This window comes from Megalobrama amblycephala, linkage group LG21 (genome assembly GCF_018812025.1).
Source record: "Megalobrama amblycephala isolate DHTTF-2021 linkage group LG21, ASM1881202v1, whole genome shotgun sequence".
NCBI lineage: Eukaryota > Metazoa > Chordata > Actinopteri > Cypriniformes > Xenocyprididae > Megalobrama > Megalobrama amblycephala.
Window position 1 is genome coordinate 29965133 of NC_063064.1, and position 26707 is coordinate 29991839.

At 36.5% G+C, this 26707-nt stretch overlaps 1 protein-coding gene across 6 annotated transcripts in view; it reads left to right on the forward strand.

Annotated features, from left to right (window-relative positions):
• The window catches only part of kcnab2a (potassium voltage-gated channel subfamily A regulatory beta subunit 2a), a 111773-nt gene that overhangs the window by 48376 nt on the left and 36690 nt on the right, over nt 1-26707 (forward strand). The window contains exon 1 of one of the 6 annotated variants that reach the window (XM_048172118.1): nt 5540-5816. The exons of 4 other annotated variants lie outside the window; for them this stretch is intronic. In XM_048172118.1, the coding sequence (XP_048028075.1) occupies nt 5596-5816 (221 nt within the window). In that variant the 5' untranslated portion in view covers nt 5540-5595. Of the gene's footprint in view, nt 1-5539; nt 5817-25026; nt 25964-26707 lie in introns of those variants that run through there. One more of the 6 variants, XM_048172120.1, reaches the window with a different exon arrangement.

Sequence of the window (26707 nt, forward strand, 5' to 3'; positions counted from 1 at the left end):
AAAGAAGGAAGTAGAGGGATGTAGTCCAAACTAGCCGTTCGATGTAGGCGACTTCTGTTAAATAAAATATCTCGCTTGGCATTGAGCTTTGAGCTTTAAAATTTTACAGATTTTATTTATACTCTAACAACAACATTACACACTAACTAAAGTTTGAAACATGGGATCACGAAGAATGGGACCTTTAAGGTCTTTGTTGACTGTCACTTCTTTTTTTTTTTTTTTTTCGGATAAAGTAATACCACAGATCTTGCCTTTGTTATATTACAGTAATGTTATAATTATTGTTTTAATTGAGAATCAAATATATAAGCACAACAAATATTAATTTAAAGGTCAAGTGTGTAATATTTAGGAGGACCTATTGACAGAAATTTTTTTTCAGTGGTGTATAAAAACCTTACATAGTGAATCGTTATGTTTTTACTAACTTAGAATTAGCCATTTCTATCTACATACACCACGGGTTCCCTTACATCGAAGTCGCCATTTTGCGCCGGCATGTTTCTACAGTAGCCCTAAATGGACAAACTGCTCTACAGGCGTGTTTGCTTGACTGGCTACTCTCTTCTGTCTCAGACGATGATATCTTTGTCCTATGTTGGCCACCGTAGCTTCATCCCTTCGAAAGGGAGGGGTGAGCGGTGGACTGAACCGTTGGTTGCAATTTGCAACCTCACCGTTAGATGCTGCTAAAATTTACACACTGCACCTTTAACAATGAACATTTTAATAGGCCTTTAAAAACAGTGCTTACTCAAAACACTATCCATATTAGAATACTTTGGCCTTTTGTTAAAGAGCAAACAAAACTTTAAAACTGAACATAAGTGCAGTTGCATTGTTACGCCAGCAGGTAGCGGCAAAGGATTGTCTCTATGAGTGAGTCATCATTAAACTGTTCATTCAACTAATATTCTTAAAAAACCCTGATTAATTAATGAATGAAATAAGGTGTTAAAATTAATTTAACGAGCGCTACTTTACAAGGCTCAATTGATGACCAGCGTGTCACCTGGGTAACACTGAAGCTGATGTTTCACGTCAATGCCATTGATTCAATGCATTGAACAGCGTTGAAAGGATACTATGACAAAGATATCGCTTTCATCTTTCAGCTGATGACAAACTGTTTTTTTTCACCAATGTATGACTTGAACTGAAAAAGGACATACACAGGTAATCACACAAGCTCAGTTTCCCTGTCGCTGTGTGTGTGTGTGTTCTTGTAAACACGGTTTATGAGGACACTTCCCGTAAACCACATATACAAGTGTGTGGAGGAGCTGCCAGATTGAGCCCTGCCTCAGACACGGGGAGCAGATGACAGAGGCAGCGAATCAGGTTTGTTGTATTAATTCCTTTCAGCCAGTGTTCCTCCGTGTGACATTTCTTTAGAGCATGACAGGTGACTGCGGTGAAATTTGACGTCATCAAATCGGCCATGATATTGGCCAAATTGAGTGACTACCGATTGAGCCATAGAATGTGATTATCGGCCGATGTTGATCGATCAGAGCATCCCTAATATTTCTGCTTAGTTAGCATATTTATTTTTGCTAAAATGTGTTGATTTTGGTTTAGACACTGATACGGCTGTGTCTGTGTTTTTTTGAAGATCCACAAGCTCACACAGGCCTTATTAGTGCACTAAAACGCCTTTATCTATTATCTCATGTGGAACAACAATCAAAAGCTTTTAGTGCAAAAGCTTCTGTGAATAATTTAGACCAGATATTATTTGCTGTGGTTAGCAGAAACAAATTGCTCCCCCCTTGAATGACATAAATGGATTTCCTTCATGGAGTCGAGCTGGGAGGGGAGATGGCTGGATTTGAAGGCGGGATGGGGGGTTGGAGGATAAGGGCGATGCTCTCTTCTTCACTAATTGGTTTAGATGCTGGCATGTAAGACACTCCCAGTTTGGGTGGATCGCTGGATTGCTAGCAGCTGAGTTTATAAGGGCAGATTGACATTCATAAGCCTTGTTCATGAGCCGATCTCCAAGACCCCGGGTAAGTTTTTGCGCTGATTGTGTCTTTGGTGCGACTGCCCACCTGTGTGCATGTGTCAGTCTGGTTTAAGGCGTTGTTCTGCACGATGGCCTGTGTAAAAACAGGGACTGCATGGGTATACCCCTTTAATTTTCATCCCTTACATTCTTTTGCATTATGCTTCATATGGCTACACCTGTTATTGTAGCACCACAAGTTGTAAATGCAATAGTTGTACTTTTTAGATGTAGACTTTTAGCTCAGAGGATGTTTTTTTGTTTGAGTGAAGCTCTTTGTATATGGAGGATCAGTACTCTGCAGTAGTTAAGTGGTTTTTGCAGTACTGTACATCATTCAGTCAAGATTCATAGGATCAATACAGGCTTATGATAAAGAACCTCTTGCAACAGTGTACTATGGAGATGTTAGCAAGTTTTGTTGTGCAGACAGTTTTGTTGTGCAGAGGTCTGACTCATACATATACTTTATATTACATTATGCATTAGTTTTATATTTGAAATGCAATGTGTTAATGCATTAACATTATTTATTTATTATGGTTTTTGTATGTATTCATTTTTTTTTTTTTGCTATCCCAGCTCAAGTTGTGTTCACACTGACAGCAATTAAACCTCTGGGTTTTGCCTAGTGTCTGTACTTTTGACTGCTAGCAGGTGTTAGTACTTGACTGCAGTATCTGTATCAGTTATTTTTCTTTCTATTATTATTTTTTATAAATATTTTAAATTAGCTTTTATTTTTATATTTTTAGTTATCTTTTTAACTTTTTAATTTTAGCAATTTTGTTGTCATTTTTTTATATTCCTATTTGGTTTAAATGTATTTTTATTGTGGTTTTGTTCAATTTATTACCTAAACTTAATTTTTTTTAGTGCTGTCAAACAATTAATAAAATTAACTAATTAATCACATTTTTTCTGTGATTAAAAATATATTAAAAGCTTTAATGTTAGGTGTGATTAATTGTGATTGAATTAGTGTAAAAACAACATAGACAATATATTTTAAATATTTTATCTAACATGTAGGAAATATACAGAAATTGAATAGTTATCAAACACTTCACAGTCTTCATTGCATAAATTATAAATTAAATGTAGATTAATCCTTATTAAAGCTATAAAAGTTATTTAGTCAAGAGCAGTGAGTAATTTTCTCTTTTGCTTTTGTTGTTTGATTAACCTTTATGACAGATTGTAGCAGGTTTATTAGGCTGCTGTCACTTTAAGACCTGCCGCACATGACTCGGATCTGACACACATTCCATTTTCTCACAACGTTCTTTTCTTTACGTTCATTTAAGACTTTATTTAACTCATTTAAGACTGTGCTTATGAGGATACTCGACAAAACGGGCATTATGGCATAATTTTGTTTGTTTTTGTCCATTTAAGAGACTATCTGCGTGCTATCTGAATGGGCTCTCTGTGCACGTTAGTCTTGTGTCTGTCACAGACAGGACATTCACAGACAGCGCACCAATAAATTCTCCTTTGTGTCTTGTCGCACTTGAATGGTTTAAAAGCATTTTCATGAGTAAGAACATGATCATATAATGTAATGCTAGCTAAAGGATGACGTAAAAAAAAAAAACGGATGCTGCGTTAATTGTTAAATATTTTTTAACACATTAAACAAAGAATTTTTTTTTTTTAAATTAATTTTGACAGCCCTACTTATTTTATTTTAGTTAGTTGCCAAGGCAATATTTCTAAAGTTCATTTAAGTTTAAAGGGTTAGTTCACCCAAAAATGAAAATTCAGTCATTAATTACTCACCCTCATGTCGTTCCACACCCGTAAGACCTTCGTTCATCTTCCGAACACAAATTAAGATATTTTTGATCAAATCCAATGGCCCAGTGAGGCCTGCATTGCCAGCAAGATCATTTCCTTTTTCAATGCCCAGAAGGGTAGTAAAGACATATTTAAAACAGTTCATGTGACTACAGTGGTTCAACCTTAATGTTATGAAGCGACGAGAATACTTTTGGTGTGCCAAAAAAAACAAAATAATGATTTTATTTAACAATATCTTCATGAAAACACTGCTTCATGAAGCTTTGAAGCTTTACGAATCTTTTGTTTCAAATCAGTGGTTCGGAGCATAAAAATCATGTGATTTCAGTAAACGAGGCTTCGTTACGTCATAAGTGTTTCAGAATTTTAATAGTTCACGTGACTTTGGCAGTTTGATACGCAATCCTAAACCACTGATTCGAAACAAAAGATTCGTAAAGCTTTGAAAATTTAGAAGCAGTGTTTTGTAATCGCTTATCACTAGATATTGTTGAATAAAGTTGCTTTTTACTTTTGTGTGCCAAAAAAAACTATTCTCATCACTGTTGTATATTAAGGATGAACCACTGTACTCACATGAACTGTTTAAAATATATCTTTAGTACCTTTCTGGGCATTGAAAAAGGAAATGATCTTGCTGTTAATGGAGGCCTCACTGAGCCATCGGATTTTATCAAAAATATCTTAATTTGTGTTCTGAAGATGAACGTCTGTGGAATGACATGAGGGTGAGTAATTAATGACTGAATTTTCATTTTTGGGTGAACTAACCCTTTAAGTTTTTCATCTAATATTTATATTTTATTTTATTTCAGCTTTATTTCAAAAATAAAAAAAAATTAATAGTTCTAGTTTTAGTTAACAATAACAACACTGTATCAGTTAATGGATCACATAAGCTTCACTCTTATTGATAATTTCTGTTTACTAATTCGCATAAAATTCTTAACTTTATGCAACTTGGTGTTGCGTGTAATGCCTCAAAATGCTGTCAGTGTAAATGTGCCAGTGTAAATCGAAACAGACATCACCAAAAGCTCAAAACCCTGATCAACAGGATTTTTTTCTTTAGCTGTTTGCTTTGAACGATTGATCTTATCTGATGTAGAATAACAGAAATGCCAGAATCCTGGCAATTTAACAGGTTTTAAGTGTAGCACCTTTTCCTTGGATACACATAAATGGTGTCACTTCCCTCCCAGACGACCTGCAATGCATGTCTGTACATTGCATGTGCAGTCTAGACTGATGGGTTTCTTGCATGTGCCTAGTGTGTGTGTCTTGTATGCCCTCTGGTGTTTCTTCTTACCTGAGGCTCGTAGCACCTGCCTGAACCCACCTGAGTCTTGCTCCTGTGCCATTGTATCGGTCAGGAAAGAGGCGGGACCGTCTCTGATTACAAGACGCATGGCCAGAGTTCTCTGCCACTGATAGCACAGACCTGTTTTGTTCCCTCCTCACCTGTGCTATTTAAGGAGATGCCTCAACCCAGCTCTCGGCTCAGTCCTGGTCCCAGTTTCCCAAGCCTGCTTGTGCTTGGTGTGTGTGTGTGCATGAGTGTGTATAACTCGAGCCAGAATCAGACAGGTGCGAGAGCGTCCGTGAAAAGTGTGTGAGAGCGGGGTGGTGGGGGACGGGGCGCAATCATGTTTGCGGGCGGGTATGCGGGGGGGACCGTTGGTCGCCGGAAATCCACTCTCCCCTCCGAAAACCTGCAGATCCCCAAACCGGCGGGGGCGAGCGGCGTGCGTAAGAGCAGCAGTTGCAGCAGCGGAGGCAAGATGCTGTCCATGTCCTACAGCGAGAGTATACGGAGCGGCATTAGCCGCTACCACTCGGACCAAGGTCTGAACCAGCCACCGAGGCAGACGGACCAGGCCGAACTCCAGCGGCTCAGGGAGCAAAGGGTCGCTGCCCAGATCAAGAACATGGAAGACTTCCTCAAAATGAATGGCCTGGCACTGGAGGAATGTGTATCGTACCAGACGGGCATGAAGTACAGGTAAGAAAGAAGCAACGCAAGCGGTTGCGTCCATTGGACTTTGGTTTTGTGGTCATTCGGACAGCGTAGTTTCATATCTAAGTGAGTATTGGGCTATATTTCTGGTTCGCTTTGTTGGCACGCTTTAATTTTAATCTTTTGCTTAAATTTAAACTTGTCAAAAGCTTTGTACCTCGTGTTAACAAGATATTCAAGACTTGGGAGGAATAACAGCCAAAAAGCATCCACGGGCACTTGATAGGAGCAATTTAGTTTCAGGAAGTTGTGCCGCTTGTGTCCGATGTAAACATGCTAAACTGTGGGCTGTTTATGGTTGCCCAGCAACTTTGTAACTTGGTGCAGTATATATGTGTGGTCACAGGTATATTCACAAGCATCCAACACACTTAAAATGGCTTGGAAAATATTTATAACGCATTACTGTTTATTTAGCTTAACTAGTTTAACTTATTTTTGTTTTAGTAATTCTAGTACTTCAACAAACTTATTTTATTTCAGTTAGTGGCTGAGTTTTTTTCAGTGTTTCCATCTAATTCATTGTATGTGTGGTCACATGTATATTTGCGATTTTATGACTTCAAAATGGCTTGGAAACATATTTTTAATGTATTCTATTTTTGTTTCTAATAAAGGTTTTTGAATTTCTAAAATTATATCTGTTATTTTTCAAAGCGGAAGTAATGTGCAAGACTTCCGATTTATTAGCTGCTATAGGGGAAAAAACAAGAGGAATATCAAAGTGCAGTAAACTGTTTGCACTACAAACCAGCATGTTTATAATTAAGACTATACATTAAAATAATATGGTAAGAAATGCCAGTTTGCAATATCAAGCAGCATAACAAGCTGTTTTGTACATGTGAAGTGAATGACACCGGAAGCCAGACACATTAAATTTACAAATGGCAGCGCCCGCTCTTACCTGAAAAATAAGGTCAATTGTTACCTGTAGATTTTGTTTATAGTTACTGTGTAGATTTTGGCCATACTGCCTAATACTTCAACATCTAAATTAAAACTTTCAACATTATGTCCAATGCAGAACTCTGCAGCATTGTGACTGTGGTCTATTTCATCTCCATGCAAGCAGCCAGGGTTTATTTTCAACAACTAGGTCGCTGGCATATTTGCCCAACAATGAGGGAAGGGCATATCAATCTCTGAGGCAAGGTGGAGGAAAAAGTTCCCAGAGAGAGCAACATCTCAGCATGTGGCAAGATTGTCTTCCGTATTATGGGATTGATGGATTCTCAGCATCCTTGCTCCGGGTTAGGAAATTTGTATGGATCTGTGTCAGCTCCCTGTTGCAGAAAAACTTTAGTGTTTTGAGTTTTTACTCGTGCAGAATCATTGACAAGTGATGCTGCGGCATGCATGTGTGTATCAGGCAAAAACAGACCTGTTTGAAGTAAAAAAAAAAAAAGTGCTTTTGGCATGACATGTTGAGTTGTTATGCAATGGATAGTGTTTTCATGTGCTGGTGTTTAGCTGTCTGGTGTTGTGTATCAGGGACAGCATTCGGTCAGCGTGTCTATTGTGCTTTACTGTAACGCTCGCTCAGCCGACCGTTAACAACTGAGCTGGTGTCAGTTCTGAGAGCGGGGCTCGCATTACAAGGCATATGGTGATTGTCCCATCATATTAAAAACAATGGATCATAGAGCACCTACTCATGATGAAAATTAGTGCCATTGATAAAAATCACAATTATCTTTATTGCACCTCCAAGGCCAGCATCTTTTTGGCTGAAATGCAAGTGGCTGTTAGGGTTGTGCTGATGGACAATGATATTGTGTATCGACGATAACCAGAGATATCATCAAAAGCATCAGCTATCAAGAGGATTTGGCATTTCCAAATGATTATTATTATTATTATTATGCTGCTGCTATTATTATTATTAAATTAATATTCAAATGAATTTGCCACGCTATAATTTCATAACGCATCACCGCATAATTGCCTTATTTCCGACAACACCGACTTTCAAAAACAACTTGTTTACACAAAATACTTCTCTTCTGATTTTTTTTTCCCCCATTAAATTTAAGAGTTATATACCATTATCGGCATATGTTGAAGGAGATTCATCTCTCGTCGTCTCTGAGCCCTTGGTCAGTTTTTACTTTCACTTTATGTAGTGAATAATTGACTGAGGTTTGAGACTTCTTCACCAGCATAATTTTTGCGCGTTCCCTTTTACGATATCTACTGCCTTCATGGTTTCAAACTGAAATAAATCCATTATTGCGACGTGACATTTTTCTTCATCACCAACTCCATCTTTGCTCGCAAAATGATGGACACTGATTTGCATTTTGCATGCATCATTTCTTATGATAAAAGTATAATTAAATGAATTAGTAAATAAACAAGTAAATTAATGATCCAATAAATGAGCAAATATGCCTACACTGTTAAAATTATTTTCATGATTTATCACAACATTTTTTCTTTTGTCAAATCAACTTAGATAATTAATGTGGTTCAGATAACATGTTTTGAGTTTCTGTTGATTAAATCAATCACCTTCATTGTATTAACTCAATTTTTTTATTTCAATGAACTCAAAATTTTAAGGCAACCAAAAAAAAAAAAAGATAAGATAATGTATTGGCAATCTCACTGATGATGATAGGACAATTTGACTATGAGTATTGCCCAACACTAGTGGCTAAATGACAGGTTTAGTCAGCATTTACATTTATCTTCTCTTGAAACCACTTTACTCTCTTAGAAAGATGTAAATGATTTTATTAGATGCCCTGTTGTCACTAACAGAAGGGGAGTATCTATGTTTCCTTGTTCTTCAATACAAGATGCATCCGGATCAGGCAGAAACATGCATTTCCAATCACACTCATCACTAATTCAAGGATAGAGGGATAGATAGACACTGAAGCTGCGAAAGAGAATGCCTCTCATCCCTTACTGTGTATCTCCTTAAGCCAGACAATATGGTACTTGTGTAACATTAGTACTTACTAGGTTAACACGGGCAGATCTCTTATCAGTGTGCACAAGATCGGGCTTTGATTGCAGCACACTTAAGTTTGACAGTAGGGTTAGGGTTAGCATCCCATGCATCTGCTTTATTTATTTCACTTGCCTTAAATTAGACATCTTATATATAAGTATAATAAATTGCAAAATGTTAAGTTTTCTAATACATTAATTTCATGCATGGATTGCTTCTGACGGCGATGCACGAGCTGCTGCGCCATATGCGGGACATCCATAGCATGTTAGCCAGGTTTCAAAGCGCCAAATGCAAGTTAAAATTGGCATTGAAACGGTGTTACTTGCCAGTTGCCCAGTATCTTTTTTATGACTTTTGACAATGCATCGTTGTGAGAATGTGATATGGCTTAGTGCTAGGCATGGGCGATTTACTGGTTGACAAATTTTTACCAGTATGAGATTGTGGACTATCTTCTCTATCATGTAATGTAATACTAAGATGATAGCAGGCACAAAAATGCAGGCTCTGTATAATTATAGATATCTATGGGTACAATATGTGTCACATTACTAAACATGCGTCATTGTTTTCAAATACCTCCGTTTTCAACATCCACACTACAATGCAAAATAAGGTGTTTTCAAATTCATCCACTTAGGTGAGCGTTTTCAAAATGCTCAGTTTTCTGTCTCAGTGAGGATAGAAGGCCAAAACGGAGAGAAAAAGAGGCAAAAATGTATTAGTGTGGACATTGCCTTAAACAAACAAACTACACAAAATGCCTTGTATCCTCGTAAACACAGCCATTTATGTTTTCAGTGAACATGAACAGTTGAGAAAGAAAACACACGAGTATATTGGATCTGTGCATTTGGTCTTAAAGTGACAGCGGCCTAATAAACCTGCTGCCATTTGTCATTAATGTTAATCAAACAACAAAAGAGAGAAAATGTCTCACTGCTCTTGACTGAATCACTTTTGTAACTTTATTAAGAATAAATGTGTTTAATTTACACAGTGAAGACTATGCAGTGTTTTTTTATACATTTGATTAATTAATACAATTTATGTTGTAGGCCTATTTCTTATTTCTAGTGCTTGAAGTTTTTAAGCTAGTTATATTTAATTTCTGTCTTTGTTCTATTGTAGTTTGTTTTCCTATGTGCTTGTAATTAGTTTATCACTGTTTACTTGTCTTTTGTAAGCTTGCGAGTTTTTTAATACTTGAGCTAGTAGTTTTTTGTGATATTGAAAACATAAAAACCTTATTTAAAGCAATAGTAACTATATTGTGATATATACTATATCACTATAGATAGATAATCGTGAAATAAAATGACTCATATCATGATATAAGGTTTTCCTTTTTTTTTTTTTTGTATTTAGCTGATCACATGCCTGTAATATGCATGTTGAAATTCACAATTTCTACTTAATTTTGTCAGTTAAAAGAGATTAATTGTATCTTAATTTATCAAATTGTATCTTTATTGTGTCCTACAAGTCATGGTGTTGTTGTTGAAGGTGTATAACCTGACTGTTTAAGGTGATATGTAGAGCACACTCTCCTCTCCTTGACATGTATCCGTCAGCACAGCACTCAGTAGAATTACGTTTGACCCACAAAAGCGATTTCCTTACACCTGCTAAAAACCACCAACCATCAGCTGTTGCATTTCAAACTCCACTTTCCTTCTCAGACATTCATTGTATGTTTACAGTGCTTGCAAGAGCGATTATTTTGAATTTCCTCATACTACTTATTCTTTTAAATCTTCATTTAAAAATGTACATTATCTTGATTTTTTTTTTTTTTTTTTTTTTTTTTTTTATAAAATTTTAATCTTAGATGAGCAATTTTCACTTGCATTACTAGAATGTTGCATTACAAGAATAGCAATAACGCTATTGTAATATTTGCATGCTGAATTGTAATTGATCTTTTCTTTGTTGCATCTGTTTAACCATTTATAGTAGTCGCCTTTGCACTGGAAAGAGAGTATCACAGGACATTTAATTTACCTAGCTTAGCCAAAACCAGTTTTTTTGCCATCTCACTGGTGCTGCTATTTCCTTCACAAAATGAATAATATATCTAATTGAAATTTCAACATTGCAACATGATCCAATTTGTGCAACATAACACCATTCCTATGCACATATTGGTATTTTATGAGTTCAGTTACACACTGACTGTAGTGAATAACTGGACATAGCCAGATACAATCTTGTGGTGAGTGCTTAATGGTTTCCTAGTCATTCACTCTTCCATTATGACCCCAAGTAATGACCTTCTGAAATCATTTACAAACTAAGTGAGCCTTGATTTGACAGCACTGTAGCATTGCATGATTGTTATTACCAGCTTTGAACACTAGGTGGAGATCCAGTTCTGTGAAGACATGATGTCACACTCTCTTAGACAAAGATCAGCTTTCTTCCATCCATCAGTTCAGGACGTTGATGGATGTCATGTGATGCTAGTGTGACGTCTGAAGGAGAGCAGGTCAAATTTCTCAGTGTGATGAATAGAATTTAAAAAAAAAAAAAACAATTGAATATTGACATATTGTTTTGAGAAATTAAGTAAATAAATCCATGACATGCTCTTTAAGTAGTCCTGTAATGCCAGGGATGTTTATGGCTTCCTGGAACAGCATGTAGTTTATCAACTGTGTGAAATGCTATCAGTTCAAAATAGTGTTTGTGATGTGTTGTGCATTTCCCTTGTCAGCCAGCAGGTGGTGATGTGTGTACAGGATTGACAACCTGACTCCAAATCAGGTTTGGGAACAGTTGTGTGAGGACCACTTGTGTGTAGGTTTATATAATTGTGTTGTTCTGCAGTTGTTGTGTGGATATTAGTCAGAAATGCTGTGTTTGCAGTTTGTGATGGTTGTTAGTAGCTTTATTGATCATTATGCACACAAGCTGTTTTTAGTCTTACTGAGAAATTAATGAATCTGTATTATCTGAGCTAGCAAAATAATCGAACTGGAATTGATGAGTTCTGCATTGTGGCTTATTCCGTGCACCTCATTAGTGTAGCTTTCTTCTCTCAGTGTAAATGGCTCCATTTGTTTGTTTTTCTTCTAAACATTGCTTAAGGAGAGAAATTTACTGTTTTCAGTAGTTAAGGGCTGTTTTCTCAGTTTTCTTTAGATTTCAGTTTTAAGCGCAATAGCTGCCAGGGCTTCTATTTTGTGGAGACTCACTTCATGAAATATAAATGAGAGATTGTGTTACACTGAATTCCCATCCTGCACTATAATGGTTTATCACGAAAGATGGCATTTGTGTATGTTTGACTCTTGGCATATACATGGTTAAATCACTATTTGCAAGTATGAAAGTACACTACCATTCAAAATTTTGGGGTCAGTAAGATTTTTTTTTTATTATTATTTTTTTTTTTATAAAGAATAAGTTATTGCTTTTGTGAAAAAGTGAAGTTAAAGACCATTTTTCAGTCATTAAAGTATCCTGCTGCTTAATATTTTTGTGGAAACTGTTGATCATAAATTTCTGAAGGATCATGTGACACTGAAGACTGGAGTAATGATGCTGAAAATTCAGGAATAAATTGCATTTTAAATAGGGATGCACCGAAATGAAACTTTTGGCCGATGCCGATAATTCTTTGGAACCGATTTGGAAGCCTATAACCGATAACTGATAAATCTAAATCTAAATCCAAATGTTGATACATTTTTTATAAGCCTGATTACAAAAACAAAAGGCTCGCCATTAAAAACCTTGTCCCAAACACTTCAACATAAATCAAACATATATAGTACAGCAATCTTGTTTGAACCAGTGTAAGATTCCTTAAAATAATGGAATGTGTGGGGGGGGGGGGGGGGGGGGAAATATGGGGGGGAATCCATATTTAACATGTTATGAAGTAAAATATTTAGCTTCCGCTAGACCGCCTTTCGTATTATATGTACAGCGAAAGTGTAAAACTTCAAAACACTTACGCTACGTCCTATGCCTTCCCAATTCAGCTTACGGAAAAAGTGTAACTGACGTGACGCCAGTTTGCACTTCGTAACTTGAAGGCGTTCTGGTGGAAGCTAGATATTTTACTTCATAACTTGTTAAATATGGATTTTTTTTTTTTTTACCCAAATGCATCGTTTCACTTCAGAAGGCCTTTATTAACCCCCCAGAGCCGTGTGGAGTACGTCTATGATGGATGCTTCATATTCATTCATCCCGTTCACTGCCATTGTAAAGCTTGGATGCGTCAGGATATTTATTAAAATATCTTTCGATCGTGTTCATCAGAAAGAAGAAAGTCATATACACCTAGGATGGCTTGAGGATGAGTAAAGCTTGGGCTGATTTTCATTTAAAAGTAAACTAATCCTTTAAACCATATTATTAATGAAAATAATGTAAGAAAAATAAAACTGCTGGTTATGCAATGATGTTTTTGAATGCACAATGAATGCACTCTGGTAAACTGAAGCACTTTGTGGGTTAATTAACTGCATCCTATTTGAGATTAATCAGATATTTATGCAACATAAACATATTACAACTTATATCTGGACAAAATTACGCAAATGCACAAGTGTGGATGCGCTCTTCCTGAAACGACGCGCTGAAACACAGCAACTAAACCCAAAGAATTCAATGTTTAATTACAATACTGTTTTCATTATAATGCTATGTATATGACAGTCAATCATAGTTATTAATGTTGTGCATTTCTGTTTGAGCTTTGTGCTCTGAAGCTAAAGATGATCACCGGTAAACTGAAGCACTTTCTACCATGTTAATTAACTTATTTATTAGCTTTAATATATCGGCCTAATTTTCTTATCGGGCCGATAACCATAACATTAAAAATGAACATATATCGGCTGATGCCGATATATCATGCATCCCTAATTTTAAAATATATTCAAATAGATAACAGTTTTTAAAATTATAATATTAATTGACTATATAAATGATAAAGAGTGGCCAGCAAAGATATTTCTTAAAACAGTTTACTTCCTTTTTGTTTTTCTGCCTCTCAAGACACCATTAGATCAGCAGCAGAAGTTCTTACTGAGAGAAATAACGCAGCTTCTACACATGCAGTCTGCATCAGGACTCTTCAAATCACTTTCTTGGTCCACATGAATATGGCAGCATTACGTAAGAGGGCTTCCCCCAGATCTTTCATCACTGTTATGATCCTGAGATAACCTGACATCTTGCTTATCGAGGGAAACATCAGTAGACAGGTTTTGAGTTCCACTGAAGAGCACATCAGAGCCCGGAGAGACTGATAGATTGCTCATATTCTTATCATTTCTGTGATTTACGTTACAGTATTCTTCGTTCAGCAGATGCTTTCTTATCCAAACTAACTTACAGTAGGTTTGTACTTTTAGGTAGATCCACAGATTTAGGCTCATATTATGTCCTCAAAAGTCTTTCTTCTTGATTAATTATGCAATCGCCCCAGTACGTTTATTTGCCAAAGGTTTATATATCCCATTTTTCTCATTTAATGATGTTCATGTTGCTCAGTTAATCTAGGTCTTTCTATTTTCTGTAAAAAAAAAAAAAAAAAATATTCATTTACATAAACTGAGAATGCAATATATTAAAATAATTAAAATATTTATTATTAATTATAAATAATGAAGTAAATTTCATAACCCCAATAACTGAATGATCTTCATTGTGTACAGTTTTTTAGTTTGTAATTACAGGGATTTTAAAACAAAGATAAAACGTTTCCATTTTTCGTACATCGTTGTCGTGTAAACGTACCCTAAAGGAATAGTTCACCGAAAAATACAAATTCTGCCATTCCTTTCTCTATTCTGTGGAGCACAAAATATATTTTGAAAAATGTCTCATTGTATTTTTTATGTCCCTACAAGTCAATGAACAAAAACATTTTTCAAAATGTTTTATTTTTGTGTAAACTATCCTTTTAACACACGGTTAAGGGTTTCTTCAGATCCTTAACCTTGTGTATGGGTGATAGTAACGCTAGTAGTGATTTCCATCCCTGAGATTTAATGTTTTCAGATATTGAGATAGAAACTATTGTACTGAATAAAACGGGCCCGATGATGTAACGCTGTTTCAGTGGCTAAGCGTTCCCTAACAAACCCAGAGGGAATTCAGTCTAACTATACCTCTGATCTCTCATTTTCCTCATGCGTGCTTTAGTGGATTTTGAGATTGAGCACTGATTGTCTCTTCGCAGCATTCTCGCTGTGGTGATCCCTCTGTGACTTGTTACAAGACACAAAAACAATTGATTCGCAAAGTGCTCAATTCTCCATTTAAAAATAATAAAAGTTCGAGACCTCTTTATATGTGTGTGTGTGTGTGTGTGATTTTCAGGAAGTTTTTGCTGAGCACAGATTTTTGCATCAGTTTTAGAGTTGAAGAGTCCAGTTATGTGGGCAGGATTCTGCTGGCTGCTGTCAGACTCCGCCTGTCAGGTGATAGAGTGTGTTTTTGTGTGATTAAGTGAAGCCTTCCGGCAAAATAGTGAAACCTTGCCTCTCCAGAGGAACATAAATAGTGTTGCGCAGGTGAGGCAGCCCCACATCGCCATCTTTCAATCATCATATACTTCCTGGACATGTCGGTCTAACAATGTCAGTGGGTTTAATAATGATGGATCAGGTCTGTCAGCAAGCCATTATGGGCCACCTGTGAAAATGACACTTAATTTGCGGATGTTAATGCTTGTCGCTGTAGTTTCTTATGTGAGGTTGTAAATATCCCCGTTAATCCTGTCTTCACCGTGTGGGTTGGGAGTCGTATCGTCTTGATCACTCTGAATATGAGCTTCTTAGGATGTGATTTTCACCAAGCAATAATAACCATGACGGTCTCTTTCATGCAGGATATTGTGTTGTCAGCACAGTGTTTGAGGAAGCACAGGAGATTTTTAGGATAAGCTGGAGTTGAGCTCTTAATTAAAGCGAGAAGCTGCTGAGATGGAGTTTGCAATTTTACCAAAGTGAAGGGAGAATGATAAAGAGAGAAGAGGAAGGAGGGCTTTTCTGTAACCAGGATAGACTTTTTGTTATGTATACTAGGAATCTGAATGCCACATCTGACAACATTGTAGCATAGTGCAATTTCAGAAGATTATTGTTGTAATTGGATGGTATTTTGCATACTATTTTAAAACAAAAGTAGGCAGTAAACTGTGTAGCCTAGTAGTAATATGCTTGTATTACTTGTAGGGTTATCATTATAAACTATAAATAAAACCAAAAACTATATAAACATATTGAAAAAATGACTGAAACACAACGAAATTACAAAAACCTCAACTAAAATGAAAACAGCAAATATAAAAAATAAAATCTATAACAGTATATCAATAATACTAAGAAAACACACTGTTATCATTTTGGAAATAAAATAATGCATGCTTTTTTAATCAATTTTTGGGACAATGTATGAAAATAGTTGCTTTTTGAGTTGAAGGGTTAGTTCACCCAAAAATGAAAATTCTGTCATTAATTACTCACCTTCATGTCGTTCTACACCTGTAAGTCCTTCGTTCTTCTTCAGATCACAAATTAAGATATTTTTGATGAAATCTGATGGCTCAGTGAGGCCTGCATTGACAGCAAGACAATTACACTTTCAAATGCCCAGAAAGCTACTAAAGACATATTTAAAACAGTTCATGTGACTACAGTGGTTCAACCTTAATGTTATGAAGCGACAAGAATACTTTTTGTGTGCCACAAAAACGAAATAACGAATTTATTCAACAATATCTAGTGAGGGCGAATCTTTTGTTTCGAATCCTTGTTTTTGAAGTATGTATCAGTACTGCCAAAGTCACGTGAACCACTGAAACTTCGAAACGTTTCGAAACACTTATGACGTAATGAAGTCTTGTTTACTGAAATCATGTGACTTTGGCAGTTTGACACGCTCTGAACCACTGATTTGAAACAAAAGATTTGTAAAGCTTTGAAGCTTCAATAAAGCAATCGCCTATCACTTGAATAAAGTCGTTATTTTGTTTTTTATTGGTGCACAAAAAATATTCTCGTTGCTTCATAACATTAAGGTTGAACCATTGTACTCACATGAACTGTTTTAAATATGTCTTTAGTAGCTTTCTGGGCATTTTAAAGTCTTAATTATCTTGCTGTCAATGGAGGCCTCACTGAGCCAACGAATCTTATCAAAAATATCTTAATTTGTGTTCTGAAGATGAATGAAGGTCTTATGGGCCTGATTCGGAATACAGTATTCATTGCTTCAATATTACAAAGTAGTAGGTCATCCAGGTATTCTTTGCATGCAGAAAATGTGCATGTACACTGTGCACAGTACATGCTGCAAAATTAGTAGTGGTGTAAAACCATTGTATGTTGTGTAAATGTCACTGTCATCACCTTAGTGTATACCTGCCTATATTGTCTATAAAAACACCTGGTTATTTTTTAGAAAACCTTGAATGATGTATAGGGTTATCTGAGCTCATGACAGTAGCAGATGCATATGTTCAGGAATCCATGTGTTTTTCTTGGGTGAAGCAGACACATGGAAGTGAATCTGAAGTGACAGTTGTCATGTTACTGTGTCCGGGTCTGACCTGAGCTGCAGTCTGTCCCTACTGACATGAGTTTGTGAAGGGAGGTGGGGTGTGTAATACAAAAAGCATTTGGTTGAGGAAAAACCATTCTGATCTTTAGCGTCAGTGCCTTTTATTTCATGCGTCCAAGAAGTCAATGGACAGCTATATTTATGTCAAAAGATTTTCAGTGATGATTAGAGGGTCTGATTTAAGTGATGTACCTCTCTGTTAGGCAGTGTTTGCATGAAACAGACTCCACTAGGAATTAGATATTCATGTGGTTGAAAAGTAAAAGGCTCTATATGTAATCTTTTTATTTTGTAGCTTAGTCCACAGCTTAACGGTCTTCCAACCATGTAATATTCCCTGGCCCCAATCCAGTGATCTGTTTATCAGTAAACTTAATGCACATAAAATGTGTTTCACTGAATGTCGTTCTTCTCTCCAGGACGCAACACTAAAGATTTTTACTTTGTTTTTACTTTGTTTTTACTTTGTGTGTATATATATATATATATATATATATATATATATATATATATATATATATATATATATATATATATATATATATATATAATGCATTCAAAATGTATTTAAATAGGCCTAAATTTATAAATATGAATGTATACAATTTGTTTCTTTATTAGCAAAAATATCTGCAGATTATACAGTTATAATTTAACTAATCTGTAAATTCACCTTTGCTGGAAAAATTATAAAATAATACTCGTTCTAACTCAGAAGACTATCACAAGTCATTCTTGAAATTTAGATAAAGCTTTTATCTTTTAGCAGCTAGATAACTTTACCTTGGTAACATATTGACATCAGCAGAATTCATAGCAACATTGTTCAATAATAACAGAAATCCAAATGTTTAGGTTTACATGATCTTCATATGTTTTTAAGGCAAATGATCTGCATCTGTGATGCTGTTCTGTCAACTGGGCTGAAGCTCTGAAACGCACTGGTTGCTATCCTTATTTTTGAGCCCTGGTTTTTCTCAGCACAGATAAGCTGCTTTTATGCATTCTCTCATCACAGGAGTGTGTAGGACAGCTGTGCGTGCAGCAGCTGTTAGTTAAGCATGATTAGCATGATTTGCATAATGGCGTTTTCAGTTCACAAGAGTCAGCATGTGTGTTCGTTAGTGTGTTTTGATATGTGGTATTGCTTGCCAACAACTGGCAAGCCTCCATCTCCATGTCTCTCCGGAGAATCAAGTGTTTGTTGGATATTGAAGTATTCCCTGATGCAGTATTCCAGTGTCACACCAAAACATCCAGTTACTGCCAGGGTCGACAAAATGACACATAGATCCTTGATTTCAACATGCACATTTTTAATGGGCTTTGTCATTTTTTCTCAAATTTCTTTTTTGCTCAGCAGTTTTGGCTCAGCCCTAATCAGAAAGCAATTTGTTTTGTGCCATTCGGCGTTCCACAGGAGACTGTTTAGCCATGAGTGACAATGTCATTATTGGTTGCTGTTTTGATTCCTTCCATGGAAGCAGCACATATATTGTACCTGCTCATCTTCAAAACATTAATTGCACGTTTGATGTCTTGGTTTTTACTGTGCATCCCTGCAGGTACTGATTGGTCCAAGAAGGGGTAATATAGAAAGGATTGATTGGCAGTTGGACTGGATGGTACATTCACCCTTCCAAAATCTAGAGTCAGAACTACAGTATATATAGTTTTACTGTTTTGAGTCTTTTGTTTTTAATGTGAGTGTTATATATACATATATACATGTTACATATCATTCGTATAATGAGATTTGCAAGCCATTTTTCATAGAATTTACTGCAAAAAGAACTTTTTAAAAGGCACTGCCATTCAAAAGTTTGGAGTTTTTGATGTGTTTTGAAATGTTTTTGAAAGTCTGCAGAAATTATTTGTTTAAAATTACAGTAAAAACAGTAATAATGTGAAATATTTTAAGAATTTGAAACAACTGTCTTCTGTTCTGAATATATTTTAAAATGTAATTTATTCCTGTGATGAAAGCTGAATTTTCATTACTCCAGTCTTCAGTGTCACATGATCCTTCAGAAATCATTCTGATATGCTGATTTGCTGCTCTAGAAACATTTCTTATTATTATCAATGTTGAAAAAACAGTTGTGCTGCTTAATAATGTGGAAACAGTGATGCAATTTTTTCAGGATTATTTGATAAATAGAAAGTTCAAAAGAACAGCATTTATTTGAAATAGAAATCTTTTGTAACATTCTAAATGAACTTTTGATCAATTTAATGTGTCTTTTCTATTAAAGTGTTAATTTATAAAAAAAAAAAAAAAATGTTGAACAGAAATGCATACACAGTTACATATTTACTTGTACTAATATTTTGGTCATACCACCCACCCTGAAATGACATACTGCAACAAAATACTTTTCTTAATCAATATTAATGTCTTGATTTCTAGTTAAAATATCACATCAAACATCCTTTAAACATGACATACAGCATGATACTCATTGTCTCAATAAATGTATCTTGTTTTAAGGATGTTACAATATTTATTCTGGAAAACAAGCTAACCTTGCAGCAGGACCAAATTGTTGTATTTCAGAGTTATGGTCTTTTCACACACCTAGTTTGAGAATATCCATTCAATCTGGCCCAGAAAGTCATCCTTGGACATTGTGTGGATGAAAACTTCAGTTGCTATAGAGATTGCACATCCGCCTTCTCAAATTCACAAGGACTGTGACCAGTCAGTGTGGGAAGAAGACATATAGTTTTCTAAATCAGCAAAATGGCACTATACATCATTTCCATCTTGTATCGATCAAGCTCTCTGCGTCATTTCATTGGCGTCTTGCACGCCACAGGCTTTCATTGATCTCCCATTATCACATTTTACCAAATCATGAACCAATATCAGCCAGCCCGATGAATCGATGTGCTTACTGAGGCATGATGGTTATGAATCGTTTGTTACTTGGCAACTAGAACCCACACACACAGGTCAAAATACAAGTACTTAAAGCGAGCCGCTTCCCAGATGGCTCTGCTCATCTGCGGAGGGTTGTGTGACAGTGGTGTGGGTTTCACTTTGATACTGTACGTGCCGATAAACAATATGAGTAAACCAGGCCCTTGGGTTTGTTCGGCCTGATATGCTTTGTGTCGTATTGTGTCACAGCTCCTGATGTGCCGAAGCATGGCAGATCCCGGCATCGGCTTACCAACACGGTCACATGTGTGTATTCTGGATGTAAGCCGTTTTTTTAAATCATCAGGCCTTGTAAATAAATGGTATATTAAGTTTACATTGCACGATGCATTTGTCTCCACAAGCACATGCACAAAGTTTGGTGACCCTGCTGTTTGATAGTAAGAGGAGCTGACAAAGCCTCTCGCTCCACTTGACGAGTTCTCCATCGTTCAGGGTTGCGTTCGGGTGACAAAATTGCCGCCTGAGTTTAAACCAGTGTGGCATGTGAGCCTCCCACTGCCGGCTCGCCCCAATCCATCACCGTTTAACTGGAGACGAAAAAAGCCATGGATACAGAACAATATTTAAGAAGACGACTCCTAACCAATCTAGATGTTTGCATTAGCCACTTTTTCCCTTTCGATTTCAGTCAAGAGTCTGGAATGGTTGTAGCACACAAAGATGGACAGTTTGGTGGTCTACTGATGGAGACACAACTGTCTACCGCCATTTGCATATCTATGTAATTAATTATAATGCAAATGGCCTAAGGGTAAGCATCAAGGTCCAAAATGAACATTCGCCAAGCGGCGAGTAAAATTGGCTGAATAGGAAGTACGTTATTAGGATCTGCAACATTACATGGTTAGGTCAAATTATTAAAGGCATAGTTCACCCAAACATGACAATTCTGTCATTGTTTACTCGCCTTCATGTCATTCCAAACCAGTATGCATTTTTTCCATTGGGAACCAATCATTATTGGAGCCCATTGATTTCCATTGTAGGGACAAAAGGCATTTCTCAAAATATCTTCTTTTATGCTCCACATGCAGAAGAAAGCAAGTCACATAGTGGTGCGACATGACGGTAAGTAAATGATGAAATAATTTTTTATTTTGGGATAACTATCCCTTTAAATCAAAGGCATACCAATGGTTTTCTAAGCAAAATATCTGTGCTTTTTCAACCAACTTTTAACCTCAATGGAAAATTAATTAAGCTTCTTGGATAAACTTACGATAAAGTGTTTTATTTATTTATGTTTTTAAGACAGTCATCTTTAACTCTGGCAAACAAAGTAAGACTTTTTTTTTTTCTTCTTTTTTTTATTGTCGGCCATACAATGAAAGTCAATGGTGTTTAATGTTGTTGGACCCCATTGACTTTCACTGAATGAGCAAATCATCCTTCAGAATAACTTTGTGTTCTATATATCTAGAACAACATGAAGGGTAAATGACAGATTTTTTATTTTTGGGTAAGCTATCCCATATGGTGATAAACAGTTCCTGGCATTAGGCCACCAAAACAGAAAATATGTGAGACAGAATGTTTTTGTGTTCTGTCTTGTGAAAGAGTGCACTATTGGCATGCACTTTATCCAGTCCTGTGCCCACTCACAATTACCACTAAATTTCCTTGCTCTGCCAATATTATTTTCCAGCATCCCATCATGTCGTTCCTGTTCACATTGATTTCCATAACACAGCTAATTGGTTGCTGCTGTGTGCTTCCTGTCTTTACCACATCACATACTCTGCTGATACTGACATAATTGGACAAAGCCACGTTTTCAAATCTTTCGAGATGCATTACATTTTTCCCCACATTTTAAAGGGTTAAGAGAGCTGTCGTGAATTGAAGGTAATAGTTTAAATGCACACAGGGGAATATGTTAGCCATTGTCTGACAGGAAGGCAGGCAGGTGAACTATAATGATTTGGTTGCACTGTAATGTGCTCCAGCTTCCCCTGGCTTTGATAGACATTCAGACAGATCAAGTTGCATAATGAATATTTTACACATGCCTGCACTGCATGCATGTATGAAAGATCCTGCCGTGCACAGGGCGAAATTGTTTTTGCCTTCTCCAGCACTCTGCTCCTTTATTCTCTTGTTAATTGTCAATAGCTTGAAGTCAGAGTGGACACCTAATAACACACAAGCCGCTACGGTGGCCTCAGCTGCAAGCTGTGCAAATAAACCTCCCGTTCTTGCTTTCAATATTCTGTCTTATTGTTGTCTTTCTGAATTTTAATTTACGTGGTGAGGTTGATTGACATGTCAAAAAATACATTTATATACAGCGTGATAGTAACCACTGACTACAGGTAGCTTTGTAAGTATTTTTGCTATTCATTCTCACCAAAGGTGTTTGAATACATTATTAAATAAAAACCTCTAAGCCTTGAGTCAAACCATCCATCTCCAATATATTTCACAATCAAGGTGCTTGAAACTCAGCAAAAAACAAAGGTACAATACTGTATATTTAACATCTTTTATGAAGCAATGAACTACTCATCCCATAATTGATCAAAGAAATCAACAGTATTGTATGAAACAACTGACTATAATTAAAGTAACTCATAAGTATAAAATACCTTATATTGGAAATGTATTGTATTCATACAGAGTCACTTGATTACATAATTTGCAATGCTTTATGGGAATGGCTGCTCACTTCTGAGCTCTTTTGCTCTGATTTAGTTTCATCGACTTCTCTGATTGATGGATCTCTCTTCGGGAATTGTTATTCTTTACAGAAACTGCTGCAATTAAACGTTGTTGTTGTAATCACTATAATGATTTAGCGGTTGCTTCAATTGAACCAGAGTAAAACGGAGATTATGTTTTTTGGTCCTGCCAGAGGATGCTTAGATATGTCCACGTATTTGGGTGCATGGTCCGATTACTGCCATGACCAAATAAGGAACCCAGAGCTGAAATTTGACAAGCAGATTAATGCTGTGGTTAAGAGTTGTTTTTTCCAGATTAGGTCTATTGCTCGACTAAAGCCTATTCTGTCAAGAAAAGGTTATTAATGCCTTTGTTTTGTCTCGTCTGAACTATTGCATTGTGTTGTATGTGGAGTCCTGCCAGACCACTATTTCACGTTTCCAATTAGTTCAGAATGCAGCGGCTAGGCTGCTAGTGGGTGCTAAGAAAAGTCATCATATCTCTCCGATTTAGGCTTCTCTCAAGTGACTACCTGTGAACTACAGGATAAAATATAAAATTCTGTTGTATGTTTTTAAAGCAGTGCATGGGATGGCCCCTGCTTACGTGTCTGAGCTCATTGCTTCTCGTCAAGCACCTAGGTCTCTAAGATCCAATAATAAGTTATTTCTTACTGTCCCTCATACTCATTTAAAGTTAAAAGGGGATCAGGCCTTTGCTGTTGTGGGTCCGAGGCTCTGGAATAGTCTTCCTCAGGAACCTCGAGAGGTCTCATCTTTAATTGCTTTTAAAGTTGAAATCAAAAGCTACTTCTTGTCTTTAGCCTTTGAGAGGGTGGGCTAGTCTTTGTTGTTTTAGTAAGATGTGTGTTGTTTTAATGAAGTGTTTCTTGATTGTACAGCACTTTGGTCTACAGGTGCAGTTGTAAAGTGCTTTATAAATAAAGTGAATGAATGAATGAATAATCACATTGACTTTGGTTTTACAGAAACTATTTCATCGCTTAACATCATCGGATACTTGAAAGCTGTATATACTTCAAAAGTTTGAAATCAGTTAGGGTTTTTTATTGAAAGTAATGATGCTGAAAATTCAGCTTTGACATCATAGACATTTAAAATATATTAATATATTATTATTATTATTTAAAGAAATATAATTAAAGGATCAAAGGGATTTAAGGGAATAAAGAAGAAATAATAACATTAAAATAAGTTAAAATAAGTTCTAGGTCTAACTATAGTCTATAGTTGTGAAGTAGTCCATTTAAACTCTTTGCAAATAATATTTTATTTAAAATTTATTTTTTTTATGTCTAATGTCTTGTCTTGTCATATTCGATTATTAATGACATCATTTAAATGAAAGCATATTTTCAATTCAAAATAAAGAAATTTCATAAAGCTGAGTAGTTTGCATCTCTGCGTGTTACTGTGGGTAGTTAGACATTCATCATAAAACAGTTGTCAAATATTAAATGTTTAGCTACTTACCACACATGCTCTCTTTTACTGCGAAAACTAAAAGTGTTGCATTGAAATTAACACTCATCTTCAGTGAATAGTAAGCCTGCGTTCGTTGATCTGATTGGCCGCCATTTTGACGTTGACGAGTGCTATTAGATCATTGAGGCAGACCAGCCTAAAAATCGGCAATTTGGCCATTTCAAATTATTAGGGGGGACTTGTTGGTGCAAACAACTACCAAATTATATGGTGGTTAAGGCCCTGGTGTACATTATCGGTAAATGTGTGGAGAAAATGAATGGGATTTTTATTTTGGAAGTAAAACTTCTGTTGCAAAGCATTTGCAGCTTAGCTGCGTGCAATTAAAAAGCAAAAATAAGAAATACAAGTTAAAATAATGTTGAAAGCAGAGCAAATATTAGTAAGAATATGAACAAAAATGATCAGTTTAGTGCAAACCCTCCCACTTTCTCTCTTTCTTTCTGTCACATTCTGTGTTTCTGTACTGTCTCTTTCAGCTCCCCGTTTGCTCCTCCCATCCTCTCGTACTCGTTCACTCACGCTCTGCCTCTTTGTGTCTGAATGCACTTGTAAGTTTAATCTCGGCTGAGGAGGAGGAGGAGGAGCACCAATGCATGCTAGGTATCTCAGTAGCTGACAGATACAGTGCTCACAGGGGGAGACACGAGAAGACATCTTATCCATTGATGCATTAATTTGTTGCTTTATGTGTGCTGCCACTGCCAAGTGATCTGAAGCACTGAGCTAAGATTACAAAGAAATCAGCTACTGTGTTTGGATATGCACTGCCTTTGATCAGGGCTGAAACAAGGATTCGAATGCAAAGAAAAAACGTGAACCTGAAAAAGGAAATTAAGACTAGGACTGTGGACATTGTACTCCATTAAAGCCTCTTACGTGAGACTATATGTGACATGGGAGCCGTGCAGGTGGTCTTGAGCAGCGGCCAGTTTGATAATCGAGCTGTGAAGTTCATGTGCCGGTCGGGGAAGCAATGAAATGGGATTCGCGGGCATCGCTGAAGACTGCTTTATCAGGTCTTTGCCAGTCTAGTTGAGCAAGTCAGGCGTCAGTTGGATCAGCCTTCCTGTTATTCGCCTCCTCTTAGTGAGGTCTCTGAGCAGGAGTCAAACACATTGCACAGTTCAGTAGGACTGAGAAACTTTTAAGTTCGCTCTCCAGAGGATCTGGATCTGACTTCTCTATTTGTTCTCTATTGAGTCTGCTCTCTTTCATTGAATTTTTTTCTGCGATAACCGTGCATCCTCTGAGACAGGATGCAGGTGTCATTTGTTTGCACGGACCACCGGTCCATGAGCCGTAGCACGGATGACAGGCTCAATCGACAAAACGCTAACAGTCCGAGCACTGGTACCCGAAGCAAGTTCAAAGCTGTGGCCATGGTGGCCAGGAGCCTTGGGCAGCTGTCGGTCCAGAGCGTGCCCTCTTCAAGTGACCAGAGCATAAGAACTGGCATGAAATATAGGTAGGAGAAATAATACCATTTGCATCATTTTTACAGAATATTCTTTAAAAGAAAATGCTGAATGGTCCTATCGGGTTCAGTAGCGTAGTAATTGCCATATGATGGTGCCTGTACATATTTCAACAAAGTGCTTTGATTGCATATAATGAAATCAGCCGAATCAATTTGACTATTACTCTTCAAATCATTCTGCAAATTCTGGTTTAACTGTTGGAGAATAATGGCTACTGTTTTCTCAGTCATTTTAACACAGTTGAGCCTCTGGCAAAATAGATTCATATTCCTGCATTGCTGCTATCAGCTTTTCCATGAAATTTCCAGAGCTTTTTGTCCTCATAGATTTACTGCACATCTCCTGACATATGTGTCTTCTAATTATTCTCTTAGGTGTTCATAATATACAATAGTGTTATATAATTTTATTATATAATTTGATGCTATTTTTGTATTTTCATTATTTCCAAGAATTTATTCTTCTATGTTTCATGAAATGCAAATCAAATTGAAATAAACATTTTCTACATTCATTAGCAACAAACCTGCAAGTATTTTTAATTTACATAATGACTGCTAGATAAACTGCCAGATTGCTTTCAGCTGTCATATTCATTTGCAAAAATAAAAATTCTTATAACAGCTCTTAATGGAGGCGTGTGATCTTTCTTTCCTGTTTGAAATCAGGATTGCAAAGTGATTTTGTTGTCAGAGGCTCCAATTTATGTCAGGCTTAATATTCGCTCCTGT